The following is a 27935-nucleotide window of genomic DNA, read 5'->3' on the forward strand; positions in this document are numbered from 1 at the left end:
TCCTCAGCTTGAATGTCACTACTAACCTTTGCAGCACAGAAGAATTAACCTAAAATGTGTAACACTATAAAATACATGTCTGCCATGTTCCTCAGACACACTGCAATTAGAAAAGCCAAGAAGACTGGGGACATTTTATTTCACTGAAAGGAAAGGGTGTCTTAAAGAATCTAACACTAACATTTATTTTATTTATTTATTTATTTACATTTGTTTACCAAGAAATTCCAACTGGACACAGGTCCTTTTTTAGCGGAGACCTGGGAAGAAAAGCTCCGCAGAACAATAAATGAGCAGCACATTACATGAAGAACAACTGAATAAGCAAATAATACATACTGCAGCAAACATTAGCTATACATACAATATGAAACATAATAATGAACAGATATACCAATATCTAGCTAAAGGCTAGGAATAAAGGTAAGATGTATATACAGATAGTACTAAGCTCAAAATTATACTGTTATAAACTCATATACCTAAATCTTATATACAAATATTGCACTAAACTCAAGCAGATATAAAGCAGAAGCTCCACACGAAGGAGGAACAAGCTAGAAGGGCTAATGGGATGGAAGGGGAAGACAGAGGAGTAAGAGAGGAGACTGAGTGAGTAGTATATGTGGTAGTGAGAGGAAGGTAGGTGTAAGTCAGTTGGATATGTATTTGGAGTTGAGATGAAGTGAGGTAGTTAAGCACGTTATATCAGGTCTGAGAGATTCAGTGAGGAGGGAAGGGGAGGGTAACCTATGAATCTATGAACCTAAAGGGTGAGCCAGAGCCTGCAGAGGAAGGAATGCAATGATCAGATGGTGTGAGGCATGGTGGCTAGGGGAGGGGAGGTAAAAGGAGGGTTACTAGTCAGGATTGGTGTATGGGGCATAACAACAGACTTTTTAAGTGAGTTTTTAGTGCAGTCTTGAAGTGATTGCACGAAGGTAGTGTGGTTAGAGAGGGCAGGAGTGATTGTTCCATAATCTGGATATGACGAAGGAGAATAGTGCATCTCCTGCTGAGTTCTTGGGGTTTGGTCACTAGAACTAGATTTTTGCTGCTGGAGCGTAGAGGTCTAGTGGAGCAGTAGGGGTGGAGAAGGTTTTGAAGTGATGGGACTTTAAGATAATGGTTTACTAACTTGTGGGCAAGGAACAGTTGATTCAGGTGAATAAGTTAAAGGAGTTCAAGCCAGTCAAGTTCTCTAAGTGAGATACAGTGCTGGCTGCAATAAGATGCACCAGTGGCAAACTTAGCAATTTTACTGTAGAAAGCCTTGAGCTTGTTTAGGTCTGTTTGTCTAAGGTAGGTCAGTATAGGAGAGGCGTAGAGTAAAGTGGAGATTAGGTGGGAATTGGCAGGAGAAATTCTGGCTGTCTTGGTGAGGAATTGTTTGTTTCTGTACAATGCATTTAGTTTTTTGTGAACTTTTTTTATAGTAAGAGAAATGTGGGTGTCAAATCTAAGATTGTTATCAATCTCAACACCAAGTAGTTTGGTGTGTTCTGTTGAAGAGACGATGGTATTGTCTTTGGCTAGAATATTAAAGTGGGGGATAACTGGGCTAGATTAAGTGGGTTGGAAGATAAGGAGTTTAGTCTTGCTTGGGTTGAGTAATAACTGGTCATTAGACAGCCAGCTTTCTACAGATGAAAAAGCTTCCTGTGTGATTGTGTGAAGTTCAGGTATAGCTGGGGTTGAACAGATGAAGGTGGAGTCATCTGCATACTGTATAAGAGAGCATGCTTGGTGGCTGTGAAAAGATCATTGGTGAAGAGTGAGAATAGTAGGGGACCAAGGATGGAGCCTTGGGGAACACTGAGTGTTACAGGAAGTCGAGGATATAGGTCATTATGCCAGACAACTGATTGTTGGCAGCCAGTTAGATAGCTGTGAAACCAATCAGTAGCTGATTGGGAAAAGGATAGGTTACTGAGAACAAAGATTAGTAGTTTGTGTTAGACCATGTCAAAAAGCCTTGGACAGATCCAGAAATACAGCAGAGGAGAACAGGCCATTATTTTTATGATGAAGGAAAGCATTAGTGAAAGAGAGCAAGGTGGTAGTAGTGCTGTGATATGGCCTGAAGCCATGCTGGGTGCTGGAGAGAAGGTTATTAGCTAAGAGGTAGTCTAAGACTTGAGAATGGATGCATTTATCAAGTATCTTGGAAAGTGGAGAAAGAATGGCTATGGGGCGGTAATTGTAAAGTTCAGTGGAGAAGCCACCTTTATGGAGGGGAATGATGTGGGATATTTTCCACAGTGTGGGACACAGCTTTCTGATAAGAACCGAGTAATTAAGATACAGGCTGGATAAGTTAGGGTTTCTGCTGCTATTTCTAGGTATTCAGAGAGGAGATTGTCAGCTGCAAGTTTTGTAGGCTTAAGTTTCAACAGAAGTTTTTTTTTTTTTTTTATATATATATAGGAAGTAGGCACTGATGAAAAAGAAAAGACTGTGAGCAGAGTATTTGGTTTTGATGTAGGGAGGGTGGGTAGAGGGTTGTGTTGTTTAGTCAAAGACAGAAAGGTTTCAGTAAAGTGTTTACTGAATGAGTCAACAATACTGCTGGAGGAAGGGGAGTGGTAGGTGGGTGGGGGGGCTACTTTACCTGGGTGGAGAATATAGTTTATTGTGGACCAGAACTGCGTAGGGTTGTGATGGGAGGAGTTTAGGGCAGACTGATAATATTGGGTTTTATCTTCTTTTATTTGCTTTTTGACCTTGTTGCGCAACTCTAGGAATGACTGTCTGGGGGGGCGGTTGTTAAGTGGCAGCGCTCCCACGCCTTATCTCTGATTTTCATTAGTGCTCTGGTGCTTTTTTGTAGCCAAGGGGAGTACTGTGATTTAATTCTGGAATTTCTTATGGGGGCATGCGTGTTTAGGATATTTAGGAAGGTGCTATTGAAGAAGTGGATGGCTTCATCCAGATTGAGGTACCTTAGTGGTGTCCATTCACATTTTTGAAGGGATGAGATAAAGGAGGGAGGGTTAAAGTTTACCCTACTTCGGATTTGCCTACAGATGATGGGTTTAGCACAATTTATGTGATGACTCAGAAGGAATGTTGGAATGTGGTCACTGAGGCTGTCTGGTAAACAGCCAGCTAAGTATGAGTGAGGGTCTTTATTGACTAATATCCAGTCAAGAGTATTATGCTTGTTAAGAGTTGTTATTTATCCGGGTAGGTGACTGTATTACTTGAGAGAAACCATGAAGGTTTAGGTGCTGGGCTGGATGATTGTTACTACAAGATAGCCAGTTGATGTTAAAATCACCTACGATTATGGTTTCCTGGGGTAGGGAATGGTTAGCCCAGTTGAGGAGGTTTTCCAGGGGTGGGATGTTTTGGCCAGGTGGGAAGTAGCATCTTATGATGTTGATTGTTTTATTTGGGTTTAGTTTGAAGTTGGCATATAGGATTTCTTCAGTTCCAATGTGGGGGGGCAGATGTGTTTAGGATATGGATTTTGAGGTGGTGTTTAAACATTACAGCCACACAACCCCCTTTCTTAGATTGTCTATCTACTCAAAGAATGTTATAACCTGTTGGGAGTATTTCCTCACTTTTTATGTGACGTTTGAGCCAGGTTTCAGTCAGGATGAGAACATCAGGAGAGTATAAGGCTAGGTTGGCATTTAAGTCATGGGTTTTATTAGATATACTTCTGATATTTAGACACATGTACAGGAGGTCAGGTGGCTTTCTGTTAGATGTTAGTTAAGAGAAGAAGCAGCTATAAGGCAGATTTTTAGGCGAGGAGTTGGTAATGGTAGGACCACGGTTAGGGTGGATATCACCACTGAGGGCTAATTTAGATAGGGCAGTAAACATAAGTTTTATAAATCTGGTAATTAACCTGTAATATTTTAAGGATATTTTTTATTTTAATGTAACAGGTGACTGGTAGTATGGTGGGTGTATTGGGACAGAGATTGTGATTGTATGACAAGTGTAATTAATAGGTGGGTGATGGATATAAGTGAGAGTAAGGGTGCAGTGATAGTGCTGGAGTTTGTCTATTATGGAGTTCTAGTAGGATGTAAGGTGTGCAAGAAGAGTGCAGGTAAGGAGTGTAAGCACATTAGGTAGTAGCATGACTGTGTCAGATGAGCAGTTAGACTGGAAGTGGGTGGGGTAATGTAGGTGGCAGAGGAGATAGGTTACTACTATTGCTCTGATTGGTTGCTGGTTATTGGGAGAGGTTAGTGCCTAGAATAAATCTAGATGTAGTGGGGGTGGGTGGAATTAGGGGGCAGTGTGAGGTGTGAAGTGAGCCAGTGTGTAGCACAGGTGAATGGAGCGGGGCTTAAACCCCTTATGTCCTGATTGGAGACTAGTAATTTAAAGATGGCTCCATAAACAGCAGGAATGTAATACAGACTTAGTATTGGGGGTGCGGGTAGCAAAAAGGTTGTGAACCAGGTGCAATGCAAAGAAACCAGCCAAACCAGAGAGGCAAGCAGTGGAAAAATATGAGTGAAGGCCTCAGAGGGGGTGAGTAGTAATACAAACTCTACTTGTAAAGTGAAGGAGAGAAGAGACAGCAAAGTTTATTAAGGTTGGGAGTGTGTCTTCATACTGACTTGCTTACTAGTAGCCAGTTTATGCACAGATTAGAGTAGCGAGATACATTAGCAATGAAGGGGAATGTATAGAAATGCAAATAAATAGGTGGGGCTCAAGTGATCCCAAACTAAGGCAAACAGCACTGAAAGGGCTGCTTGGGGGGTAAGTTTTAATCACAGAAAACAAAAAGGACCTGAATTAAGTGTATACTGTCTAGTGGATAGTTACGATTATTACACAAGCTGGGGGGGGGGGGGGGTACAAGACTCAAATAGTTAGTGTTAATAGCACACTGAGAACTACTAAGTAACACAGCTAATGTTAAATCTTCACTATCATAACCATACATGTAAAATGCCTGGGTAGACTGACCCTGCTCTTCAGGCTCAAAGGGTATATCCTTGGTTTAGTTTTGCAGTACTGATTTCTTCCTAGACTGTATGGGTGGGGTGGTAGCCGTGGACTGCAGAGTTGCATGAGTGTGCAGTGAGCAGAATTCAACTGCTGATGAGCACTTGTGTCCTGATGAGAAACTAATAATTTAAAGATTTAAGTCTGGTGGGACACCGAACTTCCATGTTTCCAGACATCATAACCTTTCTGCATTAAAAAGCAGCAGTACACTCTAGCCTAAATTAGTACCACACACCTGCCCACCCACACCTACATACAATGAAAGTGAAACTGGTTTGATTACCAACACAAGTGATGGAAGGATAAAAAAGATATGGAGATACAGGACTGGAATAAATGATGGATAACACTTCCCACCAGGTATGTACATGTGTGTGTGTGTGTGTGTGTGTGTGTGTGTGTGTGTGTGTGTGTGTGTGTGTGTGTGTGTGTGCGATACACTAATAAACAGTCTGCTGGTAATAGCTAGGAAGGCCTGAAGCACGTAAAAAGAAGAACGGGTACACATGCAGATGTATGTTGTAATGGAACTGTGCATGTGAATAAGCATGTTCTTCAATCACTGATACTGGATCTGGGTACACATACAGATGTATGTTGTAATTGCACTGTACATATGAATAAGCATGTTCATCAATCACTGTTACTGGAGCTGGGTACACATGCAGATGTATGTTGTAATGGCACTGTGCATATAAATAAGCATGTTCTTCAATCACTGATACAATGATACTAGAGCTGGGTACACATGCAGATGTATGTTGTAATGGCACTGTGCATATAAATAAGCATGTTCTTCAATCACTGATACTGGAGCATTATCTGGCCTCAGGAAAAGAGGGCAGAGGGCAGTTTGTAAAAAAACCCTGACCCTGTAATGTAAAATCCAAAGGTTCTCCACCTCCCAGCGTTTTATCTTAGGGGGGTTACAAAGGTAATAAGAACAACAGCAGACTCCTGGGGTATGAGATAAATGGAAGAGAGGGAACTAGTTCATCTTCCCAGTTAATTAACTAAAAGAAACCACACAAAAAACTGAAGTTCCTACTATGTGTCAATCTATTTGTCCACTTTTCATCTACCTAAAGAAGACTGGGAAAACTAATCTAGGGAAAACATTGCAAAAAACAAGCGTATCACAAACCATGTTTTGCAAACTAATAAAGCTGACCTCACAATAATGAAGAAGATCCATGAAAAAAAAAAACAGTACTTCATCTAGGAACGCTGCTGAACAGTATCCATTTAGAAAGCTTGTAATGCTGACTAAAATGCAGCCGCAACCTGCTTTAATAAAAAGAATCCGATGCCCAAGAATGATCACATTTAAAAGGCTCTTATGATCACAGCTCCAATGATGTTAGTTAGTGATGCCATGATGAAGTAATGGATATACAAGAAATTATGACTCACAGAGAATAATATCAGGCAGAACTCCTTAACGTGGCATTTTGTTCTCAAATGAGTCAAAGGCATACCTCTCAACTGCTATGATTTGTGCATAGCGCTATGATTTTTGACCTCAGTTTTTGCCTTGATCGTCTTGGAGTTACTGACTTTCTTCCGATTTTCCTCATAAATGGTGTATACAACATTAAATAACTGAAACAAACCACTGTAACTAACCACATGGGGTCTAGTATCTAAACAATGTCTACTCCAAAAAATAAGAAAGTGCTTTTCATTTGAGCCTTGTGGTATGATTTCTAAAGGCCAGCACTATGATTCTTAATGTTCAGAGGATGAGAGTTATGTTTAGTGGAGAGTGCTGGACATTGCTTTAAACATCAGGATGTCTGCTAATCAACAGAATGCTAGTCTGATACTAAATAAAATGTTCAGGTTATACATTGTATCACTTACTCTATGGCGATCACTAAATCATTCACCACCTGACTCTAGTACACAAGTCTGCAAAGCAGAGGTTAAAGAAGGCTTTAATAAAATCCAGGCAGATATTCTATCCAAGAAGTGTTAATGATATAAGTAATTAATGCACAAAAACCCTAACAAATGTTCTAGTGAGACTGAACTGTTGAGAAGGGGACATATGTAAAGCAATTTTAATTTAACTCCATTAAAGTGATGGTACTAAACTAATCTATTTATTTATGTGTATTTGATTTCCAGGGTAGAGCACTGATCTCCACGGACCTTACATCCAATCTTACAGTCACTGTATAACAGCAGGCCACAGCGCTATAATTCAGCCTTCCCATGCTTGGTTATACACCCTCAACTGTATGCTGTAACACATATATTTTAACAAATTTTCCATCTCTTCCTAGAGCTAGCACACCTATGAATTATAATTTATGTTCCTACCTGGTTCAACATCCAGCTGGTAATCTTCAGACAACACAGTCCTGTCATTCTTTGTGACTGAGCATTTGTACTTTCCTTCAAAATGTCTCTGAACTTTATGTATAGTTACTCCAGTATTAATATCAGAAGTGAAGCTCAGACCTTGAGGCAAAGGTTTACCATCTGCTCTGACCAAAAGAGGACTGGAATTGTTTTTATCCTTCAAAAGACAAGGAATTGTAACATCTTCATCCTCTTTGCCATCAATAATTAAGGAACGACGTCGCTGAAATACTGCACCAGGATCTGAAAGACAAAAAACAATCAACAGGTTTAACAAATTCACCAAATTACATAACTGTATCCATTTTCTTTTCGACTATCCCTAAACTGCTCTCAGTTCTGTGCTACCATTCAGCAAACCATGCATATCCCTGTGTTCTTGTCCCCTGACTTAATCATGTTCTTTCTTTGCCATCTGAGTTGCAGAGGTAGATACCTTACTTTGAACAGTGGTAGCACCAACTTATTCATGTAGTGTGTGACTCTGACACTTAACCTTCTAGGGTGCCAGGTTCGGCACTGTGAAAGTCTTTGTTACCAATAGACTTACCCAGTTAAGGGCAATGGTTGCCAGTGAAACTACCCAGTTAAGGGCAATGGTTAACAATGGAACTACCCGGTTAAGGCAAATGGAACAAGCATTTTTGTTAGGAAGACTGGGTGAAGACAATACTGCAAGTCAGAGACATCCTGCTTAGATTGATTCTTTCAGTTTCCCCTGCAAAATCTGCTCCTCTGAGCAGGTCAGAAGCAAGATGGATAAGCTTCAAACCTAAAAAATAGGTGCTTGTGCCTACCAGCTCTTTCATAGCTAACAAAAACAAAATTAAAAGGAAATACAAAAAGCTTTCTCAAACCACTGAAATTTCCTAACTGAAGTTAAATAATGCAAACACATCTGTGCATGCGAAGTGACAAGCTGATAGCCCCGGCCAATTACACAAGCTGCAAGCGTCTCATAGATAGGTACTCATTCAAGTGTTGTACATGTTGGCATAAATCCAGTTAATCAAAAATGCCTTTACTCCATTAAGAGCCCATCAATAAGGATGAAGAATATGTTTCATGCAAAAAAAAAGGTCAGCAAAGAATTGCAGAAGAAAACCAACAGTAAGTATATTGAACATAAAATATAAAACAAAAACTGTTGACTTGTTCATTTTGAATAGTCAGCCTACCACTTGATTTTGCAAAACACAAGCATCATTTCTGTGGGAGTCAGACACACACACACACACACACACACACACACACACACACACACACACACACACACACACACACACACACACACACACACACACACACACACACACACACAAAACATTTAAAGATTTAAAACATCTTTACATGTAACACAAACTAGGGTGACCCAGTGGTTTGGTTTTTGTAGATGCACACAGCCAGCACTGATACGACAGTGAGTATTTCTGACCTCTCTGGAAGAAAAGAAGGAGGAACTGAGATGGGAAAAAGGATGCCTGTTTGCAATAAAAAAAAATTCAGCAGAAAATCCAACCTTCATCCAAAACGTTTGGTGAGTGCTTTCTGCTTGAAGAGAAAAGGCTATATACCCTGAGCTGGTATGAACACCTTTCCTGGGATACAGAATGGGTTTGCCATGCATGGCTACCCCATCAACATAACCCTTTGTGATTCAGTGACTGCCGTACCATACTGATTTATTCATAAGCAAAAGCATCAGTGTGAAGGGAAATCCCGCTAACCACGGTACATGATAAAGAAGCAATCTGTGGTGGGCTAATGCTATTTAGCCATGTGCTCTCCCCTAGAAATGCCTGTGGCTACTGAACACAGCCAAATGAAGTGTATTGCTACTGTGCTTTCATAACTCAAAGTGAACAGTGCCCCCCCCCCCCCACTTGTTGGTCTACCACATCTGTGCTGCACTACCAGGCTGATTAGAACCCTGATCTGCGTTACGACTGACTATCATGTCCTTCAGTCTGGCACGCTGATTCTTTTCCTCCTTGGACTACACTTCCTGCACCAGACATTGAAGCAAGTGAGCCCCCCATGTATAATCTGATGTACCTGCAGACAGTCGTTGGTTTGGTTCCGGTGAAGGAAATGTAAGCAGTGAGTCTTTGGCCACCTAATCGCATCACTATTCAATTTGTTTGGATACAGACGAGAGGAGGACATATCCATGTGCTGATCCCAGAGTCATCCTAAGTACCAACGGATCTTCCTCATTTGCATTCTAGTGGGTAGGGCAAAAACATGGTCAATGACAAGCAACCAAGACCAACAAAGAAAATGAACAAGAAGTCCTTCAATTTTGTGATAATGTACTAAGGCAATGGGACACTGCAAGTCCTTTTTGTCTATAGCAAAGCCCAGGAATATCTTTTGTTGAGAGGGATTTAGGTTGAACTTTTGGGAATTTAAATATTCCAGGTTATGGAAATATTATATTTTGAGATTCTGTGTCATGAAGAGCTGCTCTACAAAGGAAACTTATATCAGCCGGTCACAGAGACAGAAATATAATGCTAATTGTCATTCAATTTTAGCTAGGCAAACACTAAAGCCATATTTTGTAACAACTATGGGTACTTCTGACAAGCCAAAGGCCAAGCAGCGAAACAGATAATGACATTTTCCCACTTTAAATCTGAAGAACTCTCTGTTCTCCTTGTAATTATGGATATCTAGGTCAGACATCCTCCATGTCCGTATAATAAGTCAGGGAGTGGAAGTGCTTGCAAAATGAGCACCCAGAACTTTTTTTGTTGCCTCACACTTATTCAGGTTGGACAGATCAAGGATAGGTCTCCTTTTTTAGCATCAGAAATAGACTTGAATATTTTTTCCAGCTTCCTGCTCATGAACTTTTTTTCTGTTACTTTGCATACCAGCAGTGGCCATAAAATGGACATGATATGCTGCAGTTGGTTATCTGGAACAGGCAGCGTGGTCTGGAAAGAGGGAAATGTACTACATATCCAGTAGCCACCATCCCTCTCCCTCCCTCACTTCTCTGAGATCAAATGGGACTGCTTACACTTGAAAAAAAGGAGTCTGCAATCCAATATATCCAGTGTGGGGGGGCTGAACCTGTTAAAACTACTGTTTTCACATTTTGATCTCTTGGTCACTTACTCTCTTTTGCCTTTTCTTAACTTTAGTCAGGCTTGACTTTAACGAATATTGCTAGAGGCTTAACAAATGACTTTTGAAACTCTTCTCAGACTGTTACTTGCACCTCAGAGCAGCACAAACTGATTAATCTGTGCAAACATTTTCTTTTCCTAGTTCCCAGTGAGCCTCTGACTGCCTTACGACTCATTATTAATAGCTATCATCATAGAATGGGTATTTCACAGCATGCTATCTTCTTCTGAAACTTATGGAATCAGAATTTAGTAAGCAGTGTATCGTCCGTTGAAGGCTTGCTTCCTAGAATTAAGAAAATCTAACTGCTGAAGGTCAGCTGCTGAAATTCTCAGTAATATTCTCATTTAATTTACTTCTTTGTCATTCTTTTAATCAAGAAGGCAGATTGGTCCACAGACCTTTTCAGCCACAACTGCAACCATCATGCAAACACAATGCTGTACTCAAGTAACACATTGTTTTATAAAGTGAACAATATGCAAATGTTATTTTTTTTTTACAGTAAACAGTATGCAACAGTCATACAGTTCAGAACATGCAGAAATGCAGTCACACAAGTCAGGAGTTTCTGCACAGAATACAACATTTACAAAGTACATGAAATATTTAAGAAACCATCTTAGGATAGTTTACAACATATAACACAGAATACTGTTAAATTACATGTCATAAGATGCTTCTGAAAATGGTGCATCAGAGGCATACCTCTCAACTGTACAGATTTTTGCAGAATGTCCAGATTTTTACCTCATATTTTTGGTATGTTCCTCCTAAACTCTGTACCTTTCTGGCAAATAGTGGAGGATTGAAGTCATTAAATAATGACAGACATTTGAGTTTAAGACTCCACATCCTTCAGAAAATTAATGCTAATGCAAAACCTATTATTGTATCAACTTAAGTTTGTTAGAGCAATATTTAAAATCTGTCCCTTTTTGTCCCCATCATTTTGAGGCTTTTGTCCAGATTTTTGATCTGAGAGGTAGAGAGGTATGGTAGTCTGCTAAATGTCCTCTTCTGAGTTTTGCAGGACAAAATGTTTGTACTAAAACAAGTCCTTAAGAAGTTAAAATATTGAATATGGAAAATGTATTTTATTTATTTATATGCACACTTATTTTTGCTTGATTGCTTGTTAATCTTTAACTGGGATAAGATCACTGATCACAATCGCATTTAGTGTTTAGCTCAGGTGAGGACAGGTAGAGGGTCAAGAAAACAAATAGTGTTAATATATAAAACAATTTTGGATAAAGTCATATTGAGAATGACTAGACTATATACAGTTTTTATAATGCATAAGTCACAAAAAAAATTATTAATGATTCAGACCGTGCACCTTTGGAGGAAGAATACAATGGAAAAACTGATCAAAACTGAAAAACAGGCAAACAGGACTGGAAAGTGAATTCCTCATAATTATTATTATTTCATTTTTCTTTAGTTTTGATTTTCATGATCCTTCCAGATATTCATTCAACTCCTTCCTAGGTTTGTGAGAATTCACTTTCCAGTCCTGTTTGCCTGTTTTTCAATTTTGATCAGTTTTTCCATTGTATTCTTCCTCCAAAGGTGCACGGTCTGAATCATTAATATATTTTTTTTGTGACTTACGCATTATAAAAACTGTATATAGTCTAGTCATTCCCAATGTGACTTTATCCAAAATTGTTTTATATATTAACACTATTTGTTTTCTTGACCCTCTACCTGTCCTCACCTGAGCTAAGCCTGAAATGCATTGTGATCAGTGATCTATCCCAGCAGATTAACAAGCAATCAAGCAAAAATAAGTGTGCATATAAATAAATAAATACATTTTCCATATTCTGTCTTTAACTTCAAGGACTTGTTTTAGTAAAACATTTTTGTCCTGCAAAAACTCATAAGAGGACATTTAGACTACCATACCTCTCTACCTCTCAGATCAAAAAATCTGGACAAAGCCTAAAATGATGGGGGGACAAAAAGGGACAGATTTTAAATATTGCTCTAACAAACTTAAGTTGATACAATAATAGGTTTTGCATTAGTATTAATTTTCTGAAGGATGTGGAGTCTTAAACTCAAATGTCTGTCATTATTTAATGACTTCAATCCTCCACTATTTGCCAGAAAGGTACAGAGTTTAGGAGGAACATACCAAAAATATGAGGCAAAAATCTGGACATTCTGCGAAAATCTGTAAAGTTGAGTGGTATGAGTACTGAGCTTCAAAGATGCTTTTTCTTATAAAGGCACATTAAAGGACTTAACTGTCCCCCCCGCCCCCTCCCCACAATACATGCAAGAACGCTTTACAAAGTGGAAGAACAACTGCAATACACATAATCTTCCCTGCCTTATGACCAATATTGACATATTTACTGATTCACTGCAAATTATTAACTTATTTGTGCGACCTTAGACTTAAACTAAATAAACTGTAATAAAACCTGCTGTTTCTTGAAGAACATCACCCTACAATATAAGGCACCATATCCTATAATTGAAATAAATTATCTCTACAGGACTTGTTGGGTATCACTGTCTGCTTGCTTTGCTGTTTATCTGCAAGGAAAACAAGTAGGACAGTCCCTACATAATGTCCTGAGATTTTTAGACAACAGTCCCTACTTAATGTCCTGAGATTTTTAGACAGGAAATGTTTTCAAACTTTCCTCTGATCATACCTCTCAAGTGTACCTGATTACGAGGAACGTACCTCATTTGGGGTCTTAAAAAGTTCATGTTCCTCAAAGTTCCACATTGAAAGGGTCGGTTACATATTCAGTGTTAGGAATTTTTAACTGATATCCATGGTAAATAGAAATGAATCATATTAATTCATTAAAAGATATTTTTTACAAGTACAATCAGCATGTTTTAACCATCATATGACCTTCCCAGATGAAGTTGTTAGTAAGCCATTAATTAGTATGTGTTCCACATTTTGCCCATTTGTTCCACATTATGAGGGCTAGTGTTCCTCATTTTGGGGATGGATGGTTGACAGCTATGCCTCTGATTGCTGCTTTAAACAATTATTATCTATTTGAAGCTCCTTAATTTTTTTTTTTGTTGTTGTTGTGTCTTTCGGCTTTTCCCGGTCAGGGGTCGCCACAGCGGAACTCCAGTTCACTAATGATTGGTAGTTGATTTTTACATGCCAAGTTACCAGCCCTGACGCACAACCTTCAACGAAGGTACGTCCATTCACACATGTCTCCACGCAGAAGACACTCTAGCTGAGAATCAAACCAGACAGCGTCTTACTGTGAGGCGACGATGCTACCGCAGCACCACCACCGTGATGCAAAATAATCTACACAACTATAATTCTAAACCAGTGATTTATTTTGTTGTTGTTAGCAAAAACATGGTCTAGTCCTTTTCACTGGTTGTACATGAGGTTTGCCCTGCAAAATGTTATGTTTCTGTGAAAAATATCTCCACTTTGGGAATCTGATAAACAACCTTATTTAATACAGTACTTCTTAAAGATACTGCTGAAAAGCAAAGCAATATGACACAATACAGCCACAAATGGCAATAAATGAACCACAAAACCCAGTAAAGTATCACATTACATGCAGTGCACATAATGTAATCCAACTTAACAATATAGTGAAGTCTTGGGGGGAAGGGTATCAAGGGTATCCCACAGTTGGGGACAGAAGGTTTGATATTCAACCACACACTTTTTAAAGTTTTGACCAAACTAACAAGCATGTGCCTCATATTGAAAGATTCTACAATAAAAAAAAGCTTTTTCTCTTCACTCACAAACCCCAAAGCTCCAACAAAACAAACTTCAATATTTTTCAGCCAACAATACTGAAATTGAATTGGTTCAGCATACCAAACTACTAGGTGTCACAATTGACGATAATCTCAAGTTTGACCTACACATACAAAACAGTATAAAAAAAACACCAAAAACTAGGCATGCTATACAGGAATAAAAATTTCTCACAGCAGCTACCAAAATTACCCTGGCCAAAACCTACCTCTTGCCCTCACTGTTATATGGGCTCCCAATTCTAACTAACTTACAGGCCTCCCTAAGAACAAACTAGAAAGCTGCTATAACAAAATTGCCAAATTTGCCATAAAAGCAACCCTTCTAACTCATCACTGTAAAGCCCTACATTCCCTAAGATGGCTTGAACCCCCCCCCACCTCCAATATGTACAACTTACTACAGTATACAAAAATATCCACAACCCACTAGCTTGTTCTGCTCTTAGCCCATTAATCAACATTTAAATCACAAATAAACATCTGAGATCTGAAGATAAACATCTCCTCACAATTTATAAACTTAACAAAACTCACTCCTAAGCCTTTACTCCTGCTCTGTGGCAAAACTATGGAACTCCCTTCCTTTAACTATCAAAACTGCTGCTAACCTGTACTCCTTCAAAACCTCTATAAAAGAATACTTCAACAAAGCTTGGATTTGCTCCTGTATGAGCCCAGGCAAAGGTACTCGTATACCTTTTTCTACCTCTACTCTCTCTATCCCCACTTCTAACTTACCTACCTCTCCCTTCCTCTACACATACTCCTGTGAGTTTACATGTGGCCTAATGGATAAGGCATCTGACTTTGGATCAGAAGATTGTAGTTTCGAGTCCTACCATGGTCATAGTGCCAGTCAGCTAGTAGTTAGGGTTGGGAGGGTGGCCTAATGGTTAGGTGCTTACCTTACAAACACAAGGTGCAGGGTTTGAGTCTCACAAGGGATAATTAGCTCGACTTAAAATGCCTTGCAAGGGCAGTTAGCTTAGTACTAACCTATAAACACTCACATCTGTTCCTACTATCCCCTCTATCACACCCTACCCTTCTCTACTTATACTATCATACACCTTCACCAATATAATTTGTTATCATATTTCATGACCTCTAGAATATTAATAATCCTTATGATGTATTATATAAATAATGCTGCATCTTCACTATGACTTTATTATGTCTGTTGAGCTTTTATTCTGACAAACTAATGTGTAGTTCTTTCAAATTTTGTGCTTGAATGTTATGACTTTATCATCTGTTAAGTTCTCATTCTAACAAACTAATGAGCTATTTTCACATTTGTGCTTGAATCTTATGACTTTATTATGTCTATCTAGTTTTTCATTCTGTTAACCATATATATCTGGAGCTTCGGGCCTCTGCTGAAAATGGGTACCTCATGACGCAGTCGGACTTTCCTGGTAAACAAATACCAAATAAACAAATAAATAAATTCTTATAGGGCTTATCTGTTGGAAATTCTAAGAACAACTTGTCAACAAAGTATAAAACATAAACATCACACACACACACACACACACACACACACACACACACACACACACACACACACACACACACACACACACACACACACACACACGGCACCATCCTACACTGTGTCCAGGTTATGCCTGCAGTTTTCCATTGAAGATATTCCAGAACTGCTTCTGAGGTATTAAGTTATTGTTTGGAACCAAAATTCCTTAATTTAACCACAAAATCACACAATAAATCGAGGAAAGCAAAATACATCTGCTTATGTTTCTTATGCCTGCAGTTTAGCTTTATCCAACACATCATCTCTTACTAATCCGTATTTAAAATAAACATGGGAAGTAATCTGTGTTTAGTGTAACCATGGGAAGGGAAATTTCATAGGTGTCATATTCTCACAGCTCAATGCAAATACCACCGCGACTTTAATCTGACTCAAATTCTTTTTCCCCCTCTCCATGATAAAACAAACAAGGTGAATTTAATCATACATGTAGACTTCTTAAAACAGAAATCCTTGATAAAAGCCAGTACTGCGTGACAAATAAGTAATAACATGGCTGGCATGATTCAGAAGAATTAGGAGCTCAGTAAAGCAAAATTCAGTTATGCCCTGAAGAAATAACTCCCACAACTTCAGGATTCAGTTACACAGCAAATCCTATTCTGTTGCTAGGACTCTTTAATGATAAACAAACCATTTCAAGTTATCAGTAACGGATGTGTAATTAACACAAATTTATGGGAGGGAAGGAGTTGTAAAGAGCTCCTTGCATACAACTACGTAAATTGTGTGTATGATACGAGTGGGCAGAGACCATACAAACAAATCAGCAACAGCCCACCTGTTCTTTCACAGCTATTTAGCACAAACTCCTTGCATCTGATACAGCTGATATTTTCCACCTAATTTTCAGTGCTTGCTGTCATATTATAAAGCTACGTACTTAGAATAACACTATTGTTAACTATCAGGACTTGGAATGTAGTGCATGTGTTAGCTCTAGGGACTAAACTTTCCCAAGCTACAAAACTACCTTCCCTTCCCATAACAATGTCTCTCCTATCCATTTCGAATTTCTGACAAAGCTAGGAAAAAGACAGCATTTGCAATACAAATTGATGATGGGAAAGCTGACTAATGAAGACTGAATTCCCAAAAGAAAAATCAAGTATCTGCTAAGGTCTTTCTGAACTGATAGGAGACGGTATCCATCTTCTTGACCTGGATGGCTGTTTTGAGAAATACAGTCACAAACACGTTGGCCCAAACAACAACCCTTACTTGATAACAATATCAAGCTTTTTGCAAGCTTGGTAATCTCAAATGAACCTACCTCATAAACTGCCTCTGAAGCATATCCTACTATCACCTGTCCTGTGGGGGCCACTTGAACCACATGCTACTAGGTAATCATGCTAGTAGCTAGTAACTCAGCTACTGCGAATGGTGAGGATTTAATAAAGGCTCATAAAGCAAGGATATTGCATGAACCTGTAGATATCTGACTTACAGGAGAGATACCAAAAATTAAAAAAGAAAGTGCACACTATTATACAACAAAGCAGGGACCCATCCCCAGTCTTGATATGCCAGGTTACACAAAGAAAGACCGACTCAAGATCCAGTCATATCTTCAGAAGAAGGCTGCAGCTGCTAAGACCAGTCTGAACCCAGTATAACTTATATGGCACTGTAGCTATGTCTAAAGGCTAAAATCTCTTAAACAGTGCCTTGCACATGCATCACTCCAGTTGAGGCCCAGCTTTTTCATGAAGTCCCAGACTGCCATGTTCCAAGGTTAGAAAAGGTAAACAAAAAGACTACAGTGGAATGATGTAGCAACCACCAACAAGACTTCAAAATGCAGGTTTGCCATGCTATTACTGAAATGTGATATCTCCAGAGGAGATCCCTTGAGGACAGTTCCTGATACTATGACCCTATGAACCTATATACCCAAAGCCAATGCAAAAATAATCACAATGAATGCAGATTTGCCAGCAACCTGCCTGGTTAAGCCAAGATGGAAAAGAATGGCTTGTATGTGAGTATGTGAAGCACCAGAACACTGCAAGGCAAAACTAATGATCTTAAATGGGATCATCCCCTCAGTTAAGTCCATCACTCATAGGAGCCTGCCGAAAGGAAGTACATACTTGTCCAGCTTAGAGACAGGCTTATAATGCTGTACTTGGGACTGAGCAAAAGAGAAGGGCTTGAAGTCTGTCTCAGACAAGTCACAATGTCTCTTCTAGTTACTCCATTATTAACTTCAGTGCATTCATAGGTTCATAGACTCATAGGATGATACTAGGCTATTGGCCCAGAGGCCCTTATAAGCCTAGCTAAGAATTTCACCCATGTTCCCTCAAAGTCCCCAGCTTAACCAGTTTATGGGACTGTGCTCTCATAACCTCCTCGTTCAACCAGCCCAGAATGGAGTTAGTGAAGTGAGTCTGGCTCCAGAACTGCTATAACTGCAGGGGATTTCAGTACTGGGTGAAGTGGGAACAAGCCCCAGCCATCCCTGAAACTGCAGCAGTGGTGCAGAATGCATTCTCCATACCAAAACACCCTGTGAAGAAAGTACAGTTGTGTACACTTACCATAAATGTAGATGTTCGAGTGTATTCACTGTTGCAGTCATTACATTTGGGTAATCTGCTGGCAGGTTGCCCTCAGTCAGCCTGATTAACAAAGTCTTCGGTCCTGCGTCAGTTGCTGTCCCTTCTTCCATGATGTCAGGTCGTCAGGGGTATAAAACATGCAGCCGATGCCATTGCATCAGTTTTTTCTTGCCCCAAATGTCAGGTGCCCCCCTAATGGGGAGCAAATAAACAAAAAAAACACAAAGGTATACCTCCAACCAAAAGTAAATACACCAAAAAGGCTTTTAAGCATAGTAAAGGAAAGGAGAGGTATAGTCAGAAAAATCTAGGGGGCTGGAGGGAGGGTAACCAGGACTGCAACAGTGAATACACTCGAACATCTACATTTATGGTAAGTGTACACAACTGTACTATGTTCTTTGTGTTTCACTGTTGTAGTCATTACATTTGGGTAGATTCCCAAAGCTATGGTTGGGAGGAGGAGTTTACACAACATTAGGGCCAGCAATAAGGCCCTGCAAGACAGCAGTGGCAAAGCCAGCTCTGGATTTAGAGAAAATTGGTAAATTATAGTGCTTGGTGAAAGTATGTACAGAACTCCAGGTAGCAGCTTCTAGGATATCCCTGGTAGGAACACCTCTGAGAACAGCTGCAGAAGTAGATGCAGCCCTGGTGGAGTGAGACCTGATCCCCTGGGGGATAGGTTTTCCATGGTGCTTATAGCAGAAATGAATGCAATGGCTTATCCAGTTAGAAATGGTTTGTTTTGAAATAGCCTTCCCCTCTGCCCCTGCAGCAAATGCTACCAGCAATTTTTCAGATTTTCTTCGAGATTTAGTCCTGTCCAAGAAGAATCTTAGTTGCCTGTGCACATCCAAGGAATGCAGAATCTGTTCCCCTTTGTTCTGTGGATTGGGGAAGAAGGTTGGCAAATGAATGGACTGAGTAAGAGCCACACTGGAAACCACCTTGGGCATGAAGGACGGATTGGTCCTGAGAGATACCCTGTCTGCATGAAAGATGATGAAAGGCTCCACTGCCATAAGGGCCTGTAATTCAGATATCCTTCTAGCTGAAGTGGTTGCTAAAAGGAAAGCTGTTTTCCAAGAAATAAATTTTAAGTCTGCAGTAGCAGCTGGCTCGAAAGGAGGTAGAGTGAGTTTCTCCAAAACAAAGTTAAGGTCCCAGGCAGGGGTAAGAACTCTCCTGGGTGATCTCAAGTTTTTTGCCCCTCTGAGATACTGCTTGTGCAGAGGATGAGATAAGAGGGGTGGTTCTTTGTTATAGTGAGCTGAAATAGCTGAGGCGTGGATTTTAATGGAGGAAAAAGACAGGCCCTTGTGAAGCATCTCAGTTAAGTATCGCAAAATCTGAGGTAAATTGGGTACTGCTGTGCTCATCCCTAAAGACTGGTTCCAGGCACAGAATCTTTTCCATTTGTCAGCATAAGATTTTCTAGTACTAGGTCTCCTCGCCTCCAAGATGACATCCATCACAGCTTTGCTGAGGGATAATAGGGGTGAATTTAAGTGATTAGCCAGGCTGTAAGGTTCAATGTTGGAAGCTGAGGGTGCAGAATTTGGTTCTCCTGCTGAGACAGCAGGGAAGGGGTCTGTGGCAGGTGCCATGGAAATATTTGCGACACACTGCGCAGGAGGGGGTACCAGTGTTGGCGCGGCCAGTCTGGAGCAATCAAAATCATCCTTGGTTTGTCCTGTTTGACTTTTAGTAGAACTTTGGAGAGCAGAGGCAGAGGGGGAAAGGTGTAGACTGACAGGTTTTTCCAGCTGAAGGATAGGGCATCCACTTTCCAGGCTTGTTTGTGGGGAGTCCTTGTGCAAAACCTGTCCAACTGGTAGTTCTGGGGGGAGGCAAATAGATCTATGTCTGGGCTGCCCCATTCGCTTGTCAACATGTTGAAAATCCATGGTTCCAGTTTCCACTCGTGTGGGTCCATGAGGTTTCTGCTTAGTCCATCTGCCAGTGTATTCAATTTTCCTGGCAGGAACTGAGCTTGTAGATGCACTTGGTAGCTCAAGGCTGTGTTCCACAATGCCATGGCTAGTCTGCAGAGGGGGTAGGAATGTGTACCCCCGTGCTTGTTTATGTACCACATAACCGTGGTGTTGTCCGTCTTTACCATTAGTTGTCCTAGAAGAATGTAGTCCTTGAAGGCTGTCAGAGCATTCTGTACAGCTAACATTTCTTTTTGATTGATATGTAGGTGCATTTGATTTGGGCTCCATTTGCCCTGAATGCACTTCCCTGCCAGGTGAGCACCCCATGCATAGTCTGATGCATCTGTAGGGTTTGGGCGGCAGGAGCTAATGTGAATGGTAGTCCCTTGTTTTGGTGGAAGGCTTCTGCCCACCACAGGAACTCTAGGTGTAGGCACTGTATGATAGGAATCATTGTTTCCAGGCTGTGACAATGTTGACTCCATAGACTTTTTAGATACCACTGTAGTTTCCTCATATGCAGTCTTGCATATGGAATTAAAAGAATGCAGGAGGCCGTGAACCCCAAGGCTTGCAGTATTTGTCTTGCAGATAGCAGGGTTTTTGTGGTCACTTGTTTGAAGTAAGTTACCAAATGAATTTGCTTCTCTGGCATGAGGAAAGCCATCTGGGCAGTTGTATTCAAGCTTGCACCCAGGAATGTAATCTGTTGACAGGGTACCAGTTGTGATTTCTTTTCATTTATGGTGTACCCCAGACAAGTTAGAACCCTTTTTACAAACGCCAGATGATTTAGAAGTATATCCTGGTTTTCTGTCTGAATTAGACAATCGTCCAGGTATGGGTATATTTGAATATTTCTTTGCCTGCAAAATGCAATAACTGGAGCCAGGCACTTTGTGAATCCCCTGGGCACAGTAGACAAGCCAAAGGGGAGTGCAGAGAACTGATAATGCAAGTAGCCTGCTTTGAAGCGTAGGTATCTTCTGCAAGATTCCCTGTTTGGGATGTGCAGATATGCTTCTTTGAAATCTAAAGTTGCCAAGCAGGCGTCTTTGCCTAGCAAAGGAAGTACCTAGTGAAGAGTCAGCATCTTGAATTTTGGAATCTCCAGAAAGGTGTTTAGAGTAGACAGTTCCAGGATTGGACGCCATGATTTGCCTTTTCTGGGTACCAGAAAAAGCCAGGAATAGAAACCTTGTCTCTTTTCCTTTTCTGGTACCAGTTGAATAGCCCCCATGCTTAAGAGGGAAAGTACTTGTTTTTGAGCCTCTGTCCACTGACTTGAGGGCAGGTCTGGCCACCCATTTGGTGTTGGCAACGTGTGGAAATGAAATCTGTATCCCTGGGACACTATATGTAAAGCCCATTTGTCCTGGGTTATGAATTCCCAGCTCTTTGCATGAAGAGCAATCATTCCCCCCAAAAGGGCGGTTAAAAGACAAGTGCTTGATAATTTTAAAAGGAAGTAATTGAGACTGTTTACTATAAGGGGGTGTCTTGTTATTTCCAGATTTGGAAGTGGAGGCCCCCCACTGCTTAGTTCTGAGAGTCCCCTGGGACTGAAACCTGGGGTTTTTGCTGTGTCTGGGTTTGGTTTGAGAGGATCTGGAAGGGGCTGGAAAAGGACCAATTCTTAATAGGCCAGTGTCTACTAAATCTTGGGAGGTTGCGCTTGTAAGAAATCTTTAACAGTTTGCATAGATTTAGCTTTATCTTCCATATTTTTTAGAACTTCTTCTGCCTTATTGCCAAACAGGTGGTCGTAATTTAAAGGAGCATCCAACAATTTAGCTTTAACATGATCAGGCAAAGATTGCTCCTTAAACCAAGCGTGCCTTCTATGCACAAACCCAGTAACAGCAGCCCTGCAGGAGGCCTCTAAAGAATCAAAACCACATTGCAAAGTATGTTTTCCAACTTGTTCAGCAGAATGCATTAAATCCTGTAAATCTTTATTTTCCACACAGTCAGGAATCAACATCATTTTCTGTTTAACCAGTCCAATAATATGCTTTTGATATTTTAACATATGAAACTGGCAGTTTAAAGCTCTGATTGCCAAGGTTGCAGAAGTATAAACCTTTTTACCCCATCTATCCAGCACCCTGGAGTCTCTATCAGAAGGGGTAGGATTTTTAGCAGTAGAAGTCTTAATGCCCTTGGGTCCCTGAGAAATGGTTTCTGGATCTGCAACAGGATTTTTGAAAAAGGAACTTCTGGGACTCAGGAACCTTGCAATATCTGTCAGGTTTACTAGGAGCCGGAGGCAGGAAATCAGGGGCCAAACTGGATTCCGAGAAACATCATCAACAATGTCTAGTACAGGAGGTACAGCCAAAGGTCTATGCTGAGGCAGAAGAAGGAAATCCCTAAGCCTCTTTTTTGAATCAGAAAATTCCTGGCTTTCCCAGTGGAAATGCTCCCTTAAAGTATGTGAAGTTTCCCCAAAAGAAAAATCCTCAGGAGGGGAAGCAGAGGGAATGGAATCCTCTGCATCAGAATCCTCATAAGTAGGTATGGACAAATCCAGGTTACCAGAAGAGTCAGAAGAAACAGAATCTTGATCAGAAGATTCATAAGCAAGCTCAGCCCTAGGCCTCTTGGGGGGGGGGGGGGGGGGGGTTGACTACCCCTGATTAGAGTTATTAGATGTTCAGCCATTGTTATCATTTGTTTTTAGGCATAGGGGCCTGAGCATGTGGCCTGGGCGTCGATTTTGTAGACATGGATCAAGATTTAGGCCTTAGTAATGAAGGAGGTGACGTTTTAATATTCAAGTCTGAAGGCCCGAATACACCCTCAGAAGCCGGTGCCTGCACAGCAGCTCCGGACTCATCCAAGGTAGAGACATCCGCGGGTTCCATAGTTGAAGCATCTTGCGGCATACCGGACTCTGAATGGGTCTCAGTAGAGGCCTGCGAATCAGAAGTAGCGGGTATCAGAGGCTGCGAAAGCACCTCAATGAGTACCGGCAAACTGTCGAATGGCTTAGGAGAAGTGTCATAGGCAGTTTTGGACCTTGACAGCCTGTCTCTATCTTTATCTTTGAGTTTTTTTGGAATCCCGGTAGTCGGATGGCTAATCAACGACATTTCTGGATAATTAAACCGAGAACCGAAGTAATGAGAGGCAAAAATATAACGACGACGGATAGTGCGCTGATTAAATAAAGCACAAAACTGACAGTAAGGTATGTCGTAGGTCAGGGCCTAGGCAAGGAATACAGTAAGAATGAAAATCTTTACGAGGTATTTGCTTTCCACAAGTAATGCAATTATTAACTTTTACTGACATCGGGCACCGCACGGCAGGAAAGACTGATGTAATGGCGTCGGCTGCATGTTTTATACCCCTGACGACCTGATGTCATGGAAGAAGGGACAGCAACTGATGCAGGACCCAAGACTTTGTTAATCAGGCCGACTGAGGGCAACCTGCCAGCAGATTACCCAAATGTAATGACTGCAACAGTGAAACACGAAGAACATCAGCACCTATACACAACACATCCCTATCAAACTCTGGAGAGGTAAGCTATATAACATCTCAGAAGATAACACTGGAGAGGCAAGCTACATAACAACCATAGAGGTAGACCGTAGAACAGAGCAAAACCTCTTCCAGCGGCTTTCCTACAAAAAATATTCTAAAGATCAGGTGACTAACGTCTGTAAACCTCAACTGCCCTCACCACCTTTTTTCTTCTGGATTGAAGGGGACATCCATTTTCTCAAGTAGCAGTGACAGTTTTGTTTAGTTTGTGATTGCTTGCATCTGAAATGCTATGCACTAAGTACTGGGCAGTGAATATTTCTTTGCTTTTTATGTACACTGTGGCAGTGAATTACTTTGTGTAATCTACAATACTCATATTAAGCTTTTGGTCTACCTGCTGTATAATGTAATTTTCATCCCCTTTTTCCTTATGACCTGGGTTGTGGCTGAAAGCTAGTCTACTTTGGACTACTGGGTTAGCAAGCATATAACCATGCATAAATAAAGATGTAGGAAAGCAAATGACAGCTGATCTAATGTCAGCAAACAAAGCACAGTCGACATTAGGCATAAGCCAACTAGGCGGCTGCTTAGGCACTGCTCTAGCAGGGGCACTTTTCCAATGTTCTTACTTTTTGTAGTAAAGAAATGGATTCTTTAAAATATGTTGAATGAATACAGGAAAAAGCTGAAGAGTAAGACAAAATATGAGAAAAGGGAAGAAAAAGTAATCTGGATGGTGTAAGTAGACCAGAACAGGGGCATTGGATGGTGTGCGTGTGTGTGTGTGTGGGGGGGGGGGGGGGGGGGGCTGTGAAGCCTTTTTGCCTAGGGCGCCAGTTGACCAAAGAAAGGCCAGCCCTGGTAACAAGAGAATGAAAGAAAACTGCATGAGTGTAGATAATATTTCACAGGGTATGTAGTACTTGTGTTACTGAAGTTTACTTTACCTAAACAGATATCATATTTGTCTACTTAAACCAAATGCCAATACCTCACTACCCTTTACCCAAAACAGAGGCAGTCTTCTGACAAGTGAAACAATCAGATGGACATACTAAATGAAATCACCACTTATGTACTGAATAACAAAGACATTAAGTCAGACTTTTTGTTCAACCTTGTCTTATATACCACGTTCTGCTCAGCCATCAGTAAATGATGTTTTATTATGTTACAGTGCTAAGGTATTGCCATAACTAAAATGCATATACATTTACAGAGGAACCCATTCCCCAAATCAGCAAAAAGTAAGGCACAGAAAATGTGAGATCTTGCACTGAAAGAAGAAATGAATTTCACTTTTAATTGCCCATCCATAAAAGATGTCTCCTTGTCATCCACACCTCACATGAGTAACAAAGTCCAGAATACAGTTCAGAGGTAAGTAATGGAATGTCTGAACACAGCTTGTACAACTTTCTGCCACTCTCAGGATCATCATTAGTGCCTGTTATTAAATGCAGTAGCTGCAGTCTGCAACAGCAAGTGACATTACTTAATCTGCACATCTAAGCCCACACTTCTGGAATGTGTTTGATTCTCAGGACACAGAATCCGTCAATTACAGGGACCTGCTACAACTAGTCAATGAATTAAGAACATTTCTAAACCCCACATCACCACAGTCATAACACTGGCAACAGATGGTAAGACTCTTCTTTCACCTGCACAAGAAAACGACTGAAAGGACTTCACAGAGTTCATGAAAACCAACAGGCCTTGCTATAACGTGCACTATCAAGGGAATATTTCCTGCCCTTGAACATTTAAGCTTTTTTTAAGTTTGGTAAAGTAAAATTGACATTTGCACTTAAAATAAAAATGTGCATCTTATACAAAGCATATTATGTCCTTAGTCACTCTCTGAGATACTTTGTCATTTTTTTAATCTTTGTATGTATATACATGCATTTATTTATTGATTGATAAAAAACAAATACTTAGCATCACTTACTTGAATTTCAGCATTTAAATATTTACATTTAATTGCATCAGTTGTAAAAAAATACAGTTCAGATTTGTGCACTGACATATCATGTTGCCCAACCAAGATTTACTAAAAATACCAACATTTACAAGCCTTTAGCTTATCCACAAAGTCAATAACTTTAAATTAACAGCACTTAAATAGGCTTAATGTGACACTATAATCCTTAATTAAAAACAACAGATTTAACAAGAGAAATTCATTAACGAAACATTAAAACAGTACTCTAGGCAAAAAAAGCACGCTGCATTGACTGAAATCTAATATCCTTGTGAGTGAAATGTAAATAATATCCTCGACCAGTTCCATGTTGTGTAACCACACCAATCTCAGTATAACTATGTGGTTATATACTTCATGTCTATTTTATTAGAAAATGGGTTGAATGTACAATGTACACCCTATTACACTATTAGAGAATGAACATCTTCAATAGGATATTAACACATAAGCCCAAGTAAAAAAACAAGCTTGTCTCTTCATAGCAACATACTAGGCTGCTGCTGTGAAACACAGACTGGAAAAAATGCAAATGTCTGTCATCGTTTATGCTTGCTAAATGCAGCTTTGCTGCTTACCAAGTATAAAAGAATAATAATAAAAAAGATAAAAACTCAACTATGAAAAGTAACAGCAACGGCAGTTACAAGGACCTGCTGTTTCACTTACCCCTTGCTTAAGTGCTGAGAACTGAGAAAGCCAGAGTGTGAGTTAGTTTTGTGTGTGTGTGTGTGTGTGTGTGTGTGTGTGTGTGTGTGTGTGTGTGTGTGTGTGTGTGTGTGCGCGTGTATGACAGAAGACAGAAAGGGAGTGCAAGAACGAGCAAGACCACACACTTCTCAATTTCTTTGTTTAAGAGTTCAGGTCTGAAGAGGCCTTTCATCAGCACGCATTGTCTGAACAATAAGAGGTATGAATTTATAATGTCATGCTTTGCTGACTAACTAATCCTCAACAACTGCCAGAAAACGAAGAAGGAAAAATCGAGTCAGTTGTGTGTGTGTGTGTGTGTGTGGGGTAATGCTTTGCATGCTATGATTTTTCTTTTTTTACTTGATCATAATAGCACGAGATGTATTTAGTCAAAAAAGGGGCTGTAACTGCTTTGCACATTTCTATCTTTCTATGTTTACCTCTGCGTTTGTATACATATGTGTCTTTTTATGTAAACGTGGTAAATCTGCCCATCTCTGCCTCTGCGTATGTATCTATGCTTTGTCACAACAGATCCAGAAAAAATATGGGCACAAGACTTCCTTTTTAGCCTTGGAAAAAGTGCAAGTCAGTGTAAGAGGTGGGGATCTGTCCAACAAAACTGAAGGAACTGAAACACTCTGAAAAGCAGATATACAAGCAGATAGAAATCTGGACTTAATGGGAGGATCCCCTTAAACCCTATACTGAAAGGAAGAAAGCTTAAGAGGTAGTGTCTGGCTGACTGGACTTGACTATTAAAGAGGAAGTATTTTTTGGTCAAACAGGATCTGAAGAAAGCATACAGCTGAAAGCACTCATCCTGTTTCATCCTGACTGGTTTTAGATTTGTCTATGTTTGGACTACTTGTTTTACAGAATAAATTTCTCTCTCCATGGTGGCATATCTGTTTGTTTTTATGACATTGTGTTTTTCCTAATAGAGCAAGCCTTTAGCGGACTAGAAGTTTTGTTATTTTTTCTGATTGATTCACGTTCTGACTTTGGTCTATACATGGCAGAGGGATTGGATACTGAACAAAATTTGTTTTTGGATGGTTACTTGAAAAGCTCCAGATGCATGTCTTTGTAACATGGGAAGAAACCGGAGCACCCAGAAGAAACCCACACGAATGCAGGGAGGACATACAGTCTCCATACAGAAGGCACCCCAGCTGAGAATCAAACCAGAGAACCTCTTGCTGTGAGGCGACAACACAATTGTTGTACCACTGTGCTGTCCTTATTAATTGAGTTCTTTCATCATTTTGAAGAACAAGTAGCTCATTTTATTGACACTAAATGAGCAGAATTAGAGAAGGCAACACTCTCTGAAAGTTTTTTGAATAAAGTGGAAGTGCTGCAACAAAATCGAATTTCTTATGATGGCAAATTAAAAAGTATGAAAAGCA

At 40.2% G+C, this 27935-nt stretch overlaps 2 protein-coding genes across 2 annotated transcripts in view; one reads left to right on the plus strand and one right to left on the minus strand.

Moving 5' to 3' along the window:
* Positions 1-27935, minus strand: part of LOC122801556 (mast/stem cell growth factor receptor Kit-like) — a 591006-nt gene that overhangs the window by 380701 nt on the left and 182370 nt on the right. Inside the window, exon 2 of the mRNA XM_044070993.1 lies at positions 7312-7596. Within this exon, the coding sequence (XP_043926928.1) occupies positions 7312-7596 (285 nt within the window). The remainder of the gene's footprint in view (positions 1-7311; positions 7597-27935) is intronic.
* The window catches only part of LOC122801555 (E3 SUMO-protein ligase RanBP2-like), a 2328503-nt gene that overhangs the window by 180540 nt on the left and 2120028 nt on the right, over positions 1-27935 (plus strand). The window lies entirely within an intron of this gene.

The sequence above is a fragment of the Protopterus annectens genome, chromosome 5.part0 (genome assembly GCF_019279795.1).
Source record: "Protopterus annectens isolate FY-2018-M chromosome 5.part0, PAN1.0, whole genome shotgun sequence".
Lineage (NCBI taxonomy): Eukaryota > Metazoa > Chordata > Ceratodontiformes > Protopteridae > Protopterus > Protopterus annectens.